At 36.1% G+C, this 12,705-nt stretch overlaps 1 protein-coding gene across 1 annotated transcript in view; it reads right to left on the reverse strand.

Annotated features, from left to right (window-relative positions):
- Positions 1–1,156: 1,156 nt before the first annotated feature.
- Positions 1,157–12,705, reverse strand: part of RHPN2 (rhophilin Rho GTPase binding protein 2) — a 29,077-nt gene continuing 17,528 nt past the window's right edge. Inside the window, exons 6-15 of the mRNA XM_030457617.1 lie at positions 12,463–12,587; positions 11,410–11,576; positions 8,975–9,162; positions 7,519–7,675; positions 6,913–7,032; positions 6,621–6,815; positions 5,790–5,866; positions 4,832–4,978; positions 3,874–4,029; positions 1,157–2,618 (exon numbers count right to left, since the gene is read on the reverse strand). Of these exons, the coding sequence (XP_030313477.1) occupies positions 2,367–2,618; positions 3,874–4,029; positions 4,832–4,978; positions 5,790–5,866; positions 6,621–6,815; positions 6,913–7,032; positions 7,519–7,675; positions 8,975–9,162; positions 11,410–11,576; positions 12,463–12,587 (1,584 nt within the window). The 3' untranslated portion in view covers positions 1,157–2,366. The remainder of the gene's footprint in view (positions 2,619–3,873; positions 4,030–4,831; positions 4,979–5,789; positions 5,867–6,620; positions 6,816–6,912; positions 7,033–7,518; positions 7,676–8,974; positions 9,163–11,409; positions 11,577–12,462; positions 12,588–12,705) is intronic.

Consider the following 12,705-nt stretch of genomic DNA (forward strand, 5'->3'; position numbering starts at 1 on the left):
ATACACCTATACTTTAGGCATAAGTATTTAATGAAAAGTATCAATTTGTAGAACAAGATACTAGTTTCTTACAATTAGAAAATGCTTAAGCTGGTTTATAAATCTGTTTAAATTTTATTCCCTCTCTCAGACTTTGTCACTTTGTTATGGTAACTGGATTTTGCATATAAAGGTATGTGGCTACTGATGTTGCAAGACAAGCTCCTTTTTACCACTGCAAATGGCCATCTGATTAGTGAATTAAATAAAGTTTAATTAAAGTAGTAATAATACCAATAGCGTTATAGGCTGAACTATTTATATGTTGCAAACTTTTATTTTTAGGGCTTTATAGTAGCTCTCTACATCCTTGCAGACAGAAACTCATAAAGAATATTCCTTTGGTCTGAGCAAGGATGTAAGTTGCTGTGAAATTAGTATTTGTCTTAAGTTGGGTACTACTTAGTGCTGAATGAGTGTTTAGTTAGCTGTCAGAAAACAGTATGTATTTGTGCAACACTTGAGAACCCCAGGTTTTTACTTGACAAGGGGGGATGGGATGGGGTGGAGTGGGTGGAGGTTAAGTAAAAAATGGCCCCACCTTCACCTTTCCTAAAGGTCTGGTGAGTGTGTTGATGGGAATGAGAAGCAGTTAATTATGCAGTTGCAGGGGAAAGATACTTGCAAGACTGTAGGGGTGGTTTAGAGAAATGAAGAACTGGAAGGGGTGATTCATGTGACTTTGCTAAAGATTTCATTAGCTGGATAGTAGTTTTAATCATGCAAAGTAAATCTTTCCTGTATGGAATATTACATGGCAGGGTCATGCTTATCAGTACAACTGCTGCTGCTTGTGTGTGTAAAAGAGCTACTACAACTACACATGAAGAATAACTGCTAAGGAGGTGAGTCACAGGTAATTTACAGCATGATTTTATGTAATCTTTACAGGGGGACTACAGAAGTATGTTAACATTCATTGTAAGGAAGTGAGTTTTAGATTATGGTTTTAAGTTCTTGTACTATACAATATAATCTTTTAAGATAGACAATTTCTTAGATTGTTGTAAGCAACATTACAGGAGCATGCAAGAGGTATGTCAGCAGTAAATACTGAAAACTTGTAAATTATGCTGTACCATCCAAGCTGTAGCAGAATCAAAGAGCTTCTACTAAATGGCAGCATCTGATTTTTATTCTTAAATAAGTGTCATCAACATATTTACACATATTACATAAACTAAAAATAAATGACAACTTTGAAGTCTACACCCAGACACGCTTTGCCCTTATTAAGTTTTGAGTATCAAACAGCATATATCTACTTTGTAGATGGCAATGTTAACTAACACTACAGTGTTAGCAAGTTTCAATTTATTTCAATTTCAGAAAATAGAAGAATCTCTTAAGAAATGCTCACAGTTATTTTTTGTCTCCTTAATACATATAGCCAATACTTATTCATTGTTCCAAGGGGAGGAGGATGATTTGATATCTTTGTTTTTTCTTACTTAGTGTGATAGTAAATAGATATTCTGCCACTTAAGGACCCACAAGCACTTTTGTTCTTGCAGTTTAAAGCATCATCACAATTTGTGCAATCAATATACTGGAATATGTCAGTTTTAAGATTGGTTGGTTTCACAGCTACCAGTTTTATCAAGACTAATGAGATACAAGTCTTATGGTAAGTAGGTTAAATAATTTCAAGGTTGGAGTAAAGCCTGGTTTTAACAATTGAATCAGCAGGCTTTTGAAATGTAATCTAGAAGAGCAAAGAGCAGAGTAAAAGCCTTCTGTAGTTCAAATGATCTTAACTTCTATTTCTCTTCCAGAATTAAATTAACTGTTCAGCAGAATACACCCTAGTACTCTCAGAAAGAGAATGTCTATGCATAAAAACCACAACTATGTGATAGTGCCCCTTGGCACAAGGGTAGTTTCTCTGAATCACAGTATTCTCTCCTGTGCGTTAAGATAATGTTTTCAATTAGTGTTATGTGATTTATTAGTGAATGTAAACGAGTATATATTGTTTTGCATGTAGATCAAGTTTGTAATAAATAATTCTCATCTATCATAGTTATAAAAAATTAGTGATACTGTATTTTGAAATTCCAAAGGAATCCAGTCCTCATGTGAGCAAGTTTTATAATCTACATCTTGTTATTGCATGCTTCCCAAACTACTTCATTCTAACCTTCAAATATTTAAGTCTCAGAGTTTTTGCCAGCCTCTGACCTTCATAGTAGCTCAATGTACAGTAAATTAAGTCAATGGCATTTGTCTGGATTTTATACACATGTATATATAACCATGAAATCGATCAATGGTTTTGTATACATTTTAAAGAAAAAATGTCACATTAGCAGATTCTTCTGAAAGATTCAGTACAATGAACTTTCCGTACTCAGAAGTGCAAAGGGAGAGAGCTTCTTCTTAACGTGAGAACTTCCAGCCACAGCTGAAGGTAGGCAGAGGGTGCTTGCAGCTTTCTGTCTATTTTTAGTTCCCCAACTTAGAAAAGGCAGTTTGAGTGGGGCTTTTTTGGTGTGGTCATTCTTATCCTCTTCCATGGCTAAGCAGATTAAGGAGTATGTCTTCTGCATCCCCACAGAATACGTTGCACTCTTACTAAGCTGTAGGAGAAAGAGAAGCACTGTAAGAATCAGTCACCCAAAATGGGTCAAAACTTTGAAGATAACAAAGGGTTACTGTGCAGATAGTTTTCCAAGGCAGACTACAACAAGCTTTCTGTGCTAATGACATACTAAGTGAACACAAGGCCCTTCAGCAATGCTGTGATTCTGGTATTTTGCCCATCTAGACTCCAGAGAACACTATGCAAAGCCTAAAGGGACTTGAAAATAATTTCTATGGGTTCTGTTATAATTAGCATTTACTGACTTCTAGTGTTAACTATACCATATATGCACTAGCCTCTCTACAGAGTTTAACTATGTAGTTCTTGCACAGATCTCTGAAGGAGAGTCTTTCTGCTGTTCTTGGACAAGTTCCATGTTGATTGCAACTATGGCAACAGGAGCTACTGTAGGACACTCTTGGGATACCTGAAGGGCACAGCCTTCTGTGTCTTGTCTGAGCTGTGCCCTGAAGCAATTCAATTATAGTCTAAGCCTTTTGTTTCCAGTAGCAGCTTGGAATGGCAGGTGTACAATTCCTTATCTTCCATAAGAAGGAAAATAAAAGAAGACGACAGTAGTAAGAGAGCACCTTGGTCTAAGGCAACACTACTTTGGTGCCTAAGCTTGCCAGGGAATGTCAGAAGCACAAAGCAGTGATTCAGCTGAACTACAGGTTCTCTCACACTGCAAATAAGTTTTAAGTTACTTTGAGCTCAGCATTTTTAAATCTTGTGATCATTTTTCCTTAGTTTAAAGCTTCTGCAGCAGCTTTTTAACTGACTAGAAGCTAAAGTCCACCACAAAAGTCACAGATCATTTATGTTAACATGCATAGATAATAAGCATGTGTTCTTGGATGGTCTCTTTAATTCCATTATTGTTTCACTGTGTCTTTTCCAGTGTGGAACAGGGTAACTGGCACACGCTAGAGCAAAATAAAATATGCCCTGGAATTTATAATGCAATTAATCTAAGTAGCTCCACCACACTAAAAACCCCAAACAAACCAAAACCAACAAAACCCACCACTCCACACTTCTTATGCACACAGACTGTACTTCAATTTGCTAAGACATGATGATTTAAGCAAATTTTTAAAATTAAGATACACCTGAATGCTTTATATATTCACTAGTGAGGTAGGATATCTGACTAAAAGCATGTAAACATTAATCAGGGACTGAAGCCAGGAAAGTGAAAAAAATTCCCACATACCCAATCTGCAAAACATATTTGCCTCATTACATACCATGGATGCCACTGTATCCTGGCAACTGATAACCCCAAACTCAATGGGCTGCTCTCCCACGCTTTTGAATTTTTCCAGCACCTCATTCACTCCAAGCCACTTGCAATCCACACCACCAACAGAAACAATATAGTCACCTTCTTTTAGGCCCATTTTCTGTCAAAAAAAAAAAAATTTGCACAGGTTATCTGGAACTACAAAGACAATAAAATGTTTTTGTCATCATACAGTATTTACTGTAGAACCATTGTCTAAGCCAAACACATGGAACAGAAGTCTATGCATAACATAGAAATATGCAGCTTGTTCAAGGACACAAATTACCTATTTGAGTTACCATTGATAAATGTGATTATGGCATACTCAAATATTTGCTCTTTTTATGTTCTTTTCACTTCTTAAGTAAATGAAGCATGTTTTTTGCTTCCTTCTCATCTTCCACAAGATATTTTTCCCGTTTTTACTTCTATTTCTTCATTATTATTTTTTGTACTTCTGTGATTGCATCTGCCTTTCCTATAACTTTTGTTCCTCATCCCTGTATGCTTTTTTATACCTTCGTTTCTCACTCCCAAAAAAGAACAGCATACTAGAAACCAGGAATATTTTCTTTCCTCCCTTGGGTGTGTGCTACCTTGCCTTCCTTTCCTAATCCTCATCCTTATCCATCTCTTCTAGCTTCCTGAATTAGCATTTGCTTTTAGTATTTGGAAATCTTATCTAGTAAGTGTGTAAAAAATAATAAATTTATTCAAGTTTAATGTGATGTCAGGGATACAGATACTCCAATATCTAAGGTGTATATAGCTCTGAAAATGTGGCCAGATTATATTAGTTGACTATACTGATGTGTAATAGAATGTAATACATACTCCATACACTAGTGTGAAGTTACATTTAAAAGATGGTAATGCTATAGTGTAGTGATAAATTGTTAATACTGCACCATTCTACTTACTGCTGCAGCACAAACTGGATCAAGACAATAAATCTGCACTGGAGAACCTCCTTTAAGACTGAATCCTGGCCCTTCTGCTCCATGGGGGATGCGAATGGTTCGTGGAGCCGTCCATCTCTGCTTGGCTGAGAACACTGTCAGTGGGCCCTGGAAGGAACAGAGCAGCAGGCACATGGTTGTGGTTTACTGTCCTTTGCAGGTAGGCATTTCTATTTCTTAAAGTTACCATTTCTGTTTCTTATAGTTATAATGCTTTAAGCTCATTGTATGTAGGTTTTACTCAGGTTAACTTCAAGCTGCTTCTACTGAAATGGACAGTGAGCTTTACCCCAGAAGTTCAAGATGTCCCCTGAAGTTCTTGGCCCTACTTCATAACTGTTCAGGTGATACTTCAGAAAGAGTGGGATGAGAGCAACTGCCAAGTTATTCTAAGATCTCTGTTAAGGTGTGAAGAATCTTTTGGCTGCAGCAGGTGTTAAGGTCCTATATTACTCCATTTTGGAGGACATAATTTGATTCATGAAACATTGCATATTCTGATCTTAACTGCAACCCCCAGTTCCCTTCTCCCACTGTCACACACCAAGCAGCCTGGAAGGCTGGCTTTGAAGCATGCCACATTACACATTCTACGTGCCCATATGCAAGTACCACTGGTTTCTCCCCACCTTTAAATTGTATACAATTATCCATTGAAACTTCAGGGGACTTCTATGAAGGTTATCAAGAGTAAATGCTGTGCAAAGCCATATACAAATGGCACTTCTGTTCTTTGCTAGACTCAAGTTAACTTACCTCTGAAGTGAGCACTGATCTCCCCTATACCTTCTGAAAAAAAAAAACCAGTTGCTACAGGATCGTTTTTTGGGTAATACTTGTGTCCCTTCCCTCATGTTAGAGTGAATTTGTAGTTGCTAGCAAAATGACAGAGGTCAGTCAGCATTAGCATGTTACTTACCAGTCTGTGAAAGAAATCTTTAACTTTCACCTTGGAAAACTGAGGAGCAATTGCTTCTATTTTATGCTCTGTTTTAGCTAAAGAAAATAGAAAAAACTAATTAATTTTCTCTCAAGTATCAGTTAAAAACCAAAAAATTTATTTTGCTTGCATTCCAAGCTAGACAAATTTCTCCTGAGTTCTAGAAAAACTCATTTTTGTGGGAATTTTTAGGACAAAGAACCAAATCACCTTAAAAATATCTTCAGAGCTTATAATAACAGTACAGAAAACTTAAAACAATCCACTTAAGCAAAACTATGCTATTCTTCTCTTTATTTTGATTTGAAAAATATTTTAAGCCAGTGCTCATTCTTTCCTACTGCTTCCAAGGAGGAAAGAGTTGGATGAGCTGGATTAAGGTAGGAAGAAACACTAGCAGTAAAATTAACAACTTCAATGACTGTGGGAGTTGTGCTACAAGAAACAGTTATTAGTTTTTGCCTATATGATTTTAGCTTCAAGTTTCCCCATTTTTTTTCTAGCTCACATGATAATTACCAAAAAAAGCAGAATTCTAAATAGTACTCATTGTTATCTATCCCAGAAAACAATGTGGCCAGAGACAGAAACTGTACAGCAGATGGAACAAAATTAATTTGTCTTTGAGGAAAGGTGCAAGGAATCTGAACTCAAATCTACCATATATAACTTGTACATTACATATATTAAGTATTGATTCATAGGTACATGTAATTTTAGAATTATATGTATATGTATACATATAATGACATATCCCCATGAAAACATAGGTATGGTAGATGCCCTTTATTTCTAGCTGTGAACACTTACGAAGGACATCTGGAGCCTGGATTAGGCTGAGGAAATCATCTTCTGTCTCTTGCTGAGCATATTTGAGAAGTGAGCGCTTGTGTGCAGCAGTCAGAACCTCCTGAAGAACATCAATATTTCGAAGCTTTTTGCACAGACCACAAACCCTCAGAGCTTCTTCGTGGTGAACAATGGCTTTGCGTAAATGTGCTTTCCCTGAGACAAATTAGAATCTGTTTGTTGTCATCCATTGACAAAAGATACAAGGTAATTTTCACATTGCAGCTAATAGCTGTGTGAAACTGGCCGTTACCTAGTTGTTTTCTCTGATGTTTGTCCTTTAAAACAGTGAGAACCATCAGTCCTTCTGGCATGTAGTCATACACCTGGGACAAGGCTTTCTCTTGCTGGTCTTCATCATCACCAGACTGCACTAAAATAATGGATATAGAACATTAAACATTACACATCCATTGATGCCCCATTCATCTAGGTTTGTTGCTGTGTAGTTATTGCTGCCTTCTCTACAAATGCAGTAAAATATTTTTACACATATATATTAATGGGAATTTCAAGTTTTTAGGACTTGTATCAGTTTTATAATCTGTAATACTCTAATCATACTTGTATGCTGTATTGACAATAATTGAACAATTTGATAGAACATAGAGAGTATAATTTTTGTTTCTGCAAAAGTTAGTTTATTGATCTTTCACATTCTTCTGTAAAGGACAAAAAGCCTTGGCCTCAAATCTGAACAGGAAAGTGGCCACAAATTAACATATTGAAACTGAAAAGTTCCTGGCTCCTGGCTCCTGGTCCTATTAATAGACTAAATTATAACTCTTTCTGTGATTATTATTAGAAGAATATTTATTACGTTATTTATATGTATAGATATAAAAGTTATTATTCTTACATTCATGGTCACACAGAATGGTGGCAAGGAAGTAATGTGCCAGAGCTTTGTAATGGTCTGACTTTATTTGTGCCAGTTTAGACCAAGAATAGGGGATATTCTCTTTCACTGGTTCTTGATTCATTGCAGTGTTAACCAGCATGTAAACCTCTCCCACCTACAAAAAAAAAAAAAAAACAGCACAGAATTAAAGTATGAGAATTAAATATTAGTTATTAGGAGCTCAAGTAAGGAATATTATATTCAGCCATAAGGTAATTTAAAGTGCACAAGGTCAAAGCAGGAGGGAGGGACAGGAGATAGTTAGAAAAGGTTAGAAATAATTTTGAGAAAATTTGAAATTCTACCACTTGATTTTTTCCTTACAATTGTAAGTCAATTTGGTACAAAAACAGGTGGACTAAGTCAGCCAGCCTATATTGCTCCACAGGTCAATAAAACAACTGTATTTTAAATGGTTTTAAATTTACAGATACATCCCATTGGGTTAATTCAGCTGAGAAAGATGATGAAGCCTATTATTATTATTATTATTATTATTATTATTATTATTATTATTTACAGGAGGTTTGTGCTTCACTTTTGAAACTAGTTTGAAACTTTTGAAACTTAAGTTTGTGTAGTCTAATAAAACTGAGCTACTACCTATCTTTTATGCAAAGGAAATAAAATAGCTTTTCAAGCAGTGAATGCTGCTTTAGCAGATCAAGCAACTCCAAATCCAAAAATCTTTCGCCTGCAGATTGATACTAAAGATAAGTCATGGTTGTTTTACAGGAAAGCCTCTACCCATTTATTTAGTATGGAACTAACCATATCTCTGAAATACCTCAGAAATCATATTCATTCCCTGATTCTGATGTTAACTACCTCAATCAAGTATGAACACTACTTTCTGGGGCACAGCCTGCATTCCCATTTTCCTGGCAAATCCCAAGACTGCTCTGCAGCTACCAATCTGACTCTGCTCATCAAGCTCCTTCCCCCACTTAAAATTTAGTTATACTTTTGGACTTAACTTCTTTAGGTTTGCACAGCCTGAAGCTGCTGGGAAATAAGGTAGGTTGTGTTCAGCAATTAAACAACCCTGTCCTTTTGTGTGTTGTTCTGTGGACAAGATCTGTACTGTTTAAAAGAGCAATATGACAAATAGGTTGTAAAAAAACTGGCAAATTCACTCCCTGGGATGTTTCTTTTAAGCATTCCAGCATGTTGGTTTTTTTAAATAGGAGTTCCACAGTAATAATATTTAACTAGCAGCTATTTACATTTTGATCTTCTGGAAGGCTGTGATTCTCACTGGAGCTGGTGATTTGTCCCTTATTACTTCTGATTTTTAGTAATGGTTGTTACATCTAGGTTTAATAATTTTTTTAAATGTTATTAGAGCTGTAGCAAGTAACATAGCACTGTTAACAGTTCTTTTAAAGGCTGAATTTCAAGTCTCATATTTTACCTTGGCAACTTCCTGTGTCATTTTCACTAGTGTGAAGAACTCATTGCGTATTCCAGGAAGACCAATCTGCTCAAAAACACACTCTTGAGCTTGTGCAAGCATCATTTTTACTAGAACGTTCAGCATAGCTGGGCTCATATCATAACTTGGTGTGTGAGTAAAGGTCTCCTTTAAGTAGCTTAGGACTCCTGAAATTCAAAAATGGCTTTGTCAGCATTACAAAGAGAAACACATTAACTGAATTCTGGCATGTACCATAATAATAAAGACTGAAAGCATACTTTCTAGTAGAGCACTACAGCAATCTGAAGGGCTTCTTAGTACACGTGAAATTAAACTGGCCTACAGGTTTTGCTTTGCATTCCCATCAACCATCTCCAGACAGTTCTCAAAATTACAGTTCAGAGGAGCAGCAAAAGCTGCAAGTTTTAAGGAAAATACCTTCAGATTTGTTTATCACTGACCATAATGTTGTGCTGAACTGATGGGAGTATTAAGCTATGGCATAGGACAAGAAACAGAAGTCTACACAACTATAAGGAGGTCACAGTAGAACTCCTGGATGGAAGGAAAAAACACAAACATATTAACTTAATTATGAATCTCCTTTGCAGATGCTGCCAAGTGCATTACGTGTCTCAGGGGAAGCTCAGTTCCATCCCTGTAAGTAAACTAGAACTGGATATTAATTAGAGGAAAATTAGATTCTGCTGGAGACACTTGGTTCTACCAACATATCTTTTCTGCCATTTATCAAATTAAAACCAAACACTAACTGTAAATATTAAGTAACAGTTTAATGTATGGAAGTGTAACTTTGAGCATGCACGTCATTCAGCTGGTTTAGCGAGTTCTGCTACTCTGCTAATTGGTGATAATACTACAAAAGCATGATAAGACCTCTGATTTTTCAGCATCCCAGAGTCTGTAATCTTACATTCAGTTCTAGCCACGTTGTCCTATATTTTCCTACTACCATTGGAGGGAGATTTTTCATTTTCTGTGTTACACTTTTATGTTTTTACTTACTAAATAAGTCCCTACACAGATTTGCATTATGGCTATCTCTGCCTTTTTGCACAAGGAAAAATCAACCCCAAACTTGCCAAGTACTGCTGGAGTCTCATACTGAAAGAAGAGGGGAAATTTATTTTTTTTTAAATTTTGTTCTCAACATATACATGCTTATAGCATAAGCAGAAATACTCACAGAGAAGTTTGTTGAGATTAAATGCTGGGAATTGTTTTCCATTCAGCACAGAGAAATGGTTAACACATGTGCTATATCATGTCTCTGCCAACATAATGAGCTGTGTTACAGAGCTGTGCACAGGTACAATGAAATGCCTCCTGAGCACATTGCTTTGGGGCCCTGCAAAGGTCCTGTGGTAGCAAATTATGCATTTCAATTTGTGAATTCTGTCCTGCAAACATGCTGAAGAGAAAAGCAATGATTTTTAAATTTTTTTTAATTCTCAAAAATGGAAGGAGCAACTGCAGAGAGGGGAATTTTCTCAATTCCCCCTCAGAAATAACTGAAATTTCTTTTAGATGAAATACAAAGGTTGAGAAATAACTTAAGTAATAAATTAATGAAGAAATACTATTAATTTTTTGATAGCTGTGTATTCAGAAGAATGGTTTTAAGTCAATCCAGCTCTATGATCCACAGTTTGTATTTGCTAAAGCTACTGATACTGTGGAAACCAATAGCCACAGGTTGTTAGTGCGGAAATAAATATCATAGTATATATTCATTACATGTTATGGCTTTAAAAGCATTATGTGTAGCAGAGACTACCTTTGGAAAAAATTAGAAAATCCACTTGGAAAAAAACCCAAACAACAACAACAAAAAAGCCTTTATAACATGGTAGCTTGAGGGATATTATTCCCTTTATTAAAATTAGTATTTTTCCTTGCTTCTGATAGAGATTGATTATTTTGAATCTGTTTGCCTTTGGAATCTATGGACAATACATAGTCAGTTTCCAATAGATTGCATATTTCGCCAGAGAACACAAGAAAATTCATTTTGAAGAGATCATGCAGAAAACCAGGTTTTATGCCCTTTATCAGCCCTTTAAATTTTCTTGTACAGATTTTACACCAATGTAGAATCACTGAGGTAAATGCAATTATTTTGGTGAAATAAAGAATGAACAACGAAGCAGTTAATGTTAGGGCTATTACTTGGGCCTTTGAACTGCAGTTCATTAATCATTAACCACACTATTCACAGTCTTCATCTGCATGTTCAGACTGCAGTTCCAGGTTTTGAATTAGAGCTTCATCTCATCTCTTCACTAAGCTTCTTGAAAATTCCTCCTTTTTTGTGTAATGAACTCAGTGGGAACTGAGAACTATCTGCAGTGTATCAGGATGAGATTAGAAACATTTTCATTACCACCTTCCCAGTATTTTAAAACTTGTACCTGCAGCTCTCTGAAAAGCATCAACAGCATTTTCAAGTCCAGCCTGGGTCTGACGATTGCACCTTGTTCCAATCTGGGTGTAGAGGGCCCCAATGTTGAATACAATACTTGCTTTTTCAAGCAACAGATTTTGCTGACACACTGGGACACCTGTGAAGGAATCGTACCTTGCAAAACAATATTAGAAGAACTGTTAATAGTAGCAGAGTCCATAGAAATAGCAGATAATTTCATTCTGTTTTTCAAAAAAATTAGAGGATTTCTTGATAAGTGTTCTGCTACAGTGAAAAACTGAATAGAAATACCATTATGTACTGTGAGGGTGATCTAGATGCTGTAAGACAGAGCATGGCTTTATTTGAGGCTTGGTTTTCAGCAGGTTTTATACCAGTACCCCCATAAGCATATTATATCTATCTCAAAAGTGCCTGTAAAACACCACAGAGGCTGAGAGTATACTGGGGAACTATCCATATGTGCTATGAACTATGCTCTTGTACTTAGGTGTTGCCAAAAATCAACTGTTGTCATGATCAGATCCTCTATAGCTTGTATTTTAAAGTTTCTATTTGCAGCTATGACTAGAAATTTAACATTTCCTCTTGGCTGCATGGTAGTAATATTTTTTAATCACAAGAATAACTGTTCCACTATAACAAATAAATTCACTCCTCCTCTCTTCTGGCCCAAATGGTCTTAAATTGAAGAAAGAGAAGTAAGGTCTGACCCATTCCCCATCTGGTTCATGCACCAAGGTTCAGAATCCAGGAAACATCTGCAGTTGTCCAAAATGAAGACCATTTTCTCTCTTTTTTTTCAGTAGCCAACCTGTAGCCCAAATCATAATCTAGGCAATGGCTTCACTCTAAGCATGAAAATAGTGTTTTATATTCAGGTTTACTCTAAAAAAAAAAATATATATATATAGAACACATTGCAGGGAGGAGAAGGGAGAAACACACTGATACACTTCCAATTCAACAGAAGATAGTTAATGATTAACAGTGTTTAAAAAAAAAAATACCAAAAGACAAACATGAACTGCACACTTACCATGTAAATAAAACTCCCATGTGTCTGGTGGGTGGGAAAAATCTGTTTTCTACATAACCCAGTTGAAGGAAATAGCTTATCAACATCTCAATGCCAGCTTCATCTCGGCTAGGAGTGCGGCAGGCCTTAAAACAAAATAGATGAGACTTAAAGTGTATTCTGTTGAGTTACAGGATGAATGCTGAAGTACCAAGGATAAAACTGTACTTCCTTTGCACTTCTGCATATCATAGAAATATGTGG

Source organism: Calypte anna, chromosome 11, assembly GCF_003957555.1.
Source record: "Calypte anna isolate BGI_N300 chromosome 11, bCalAnn1_v1.p, whole genome shotgun sequence".
Classification (NCBI taxonomy): Eukaryota; Metazoa; Chordata; class Aves; order Apodiformes; family Trochilidae; genus Calypte; species Calypte anna.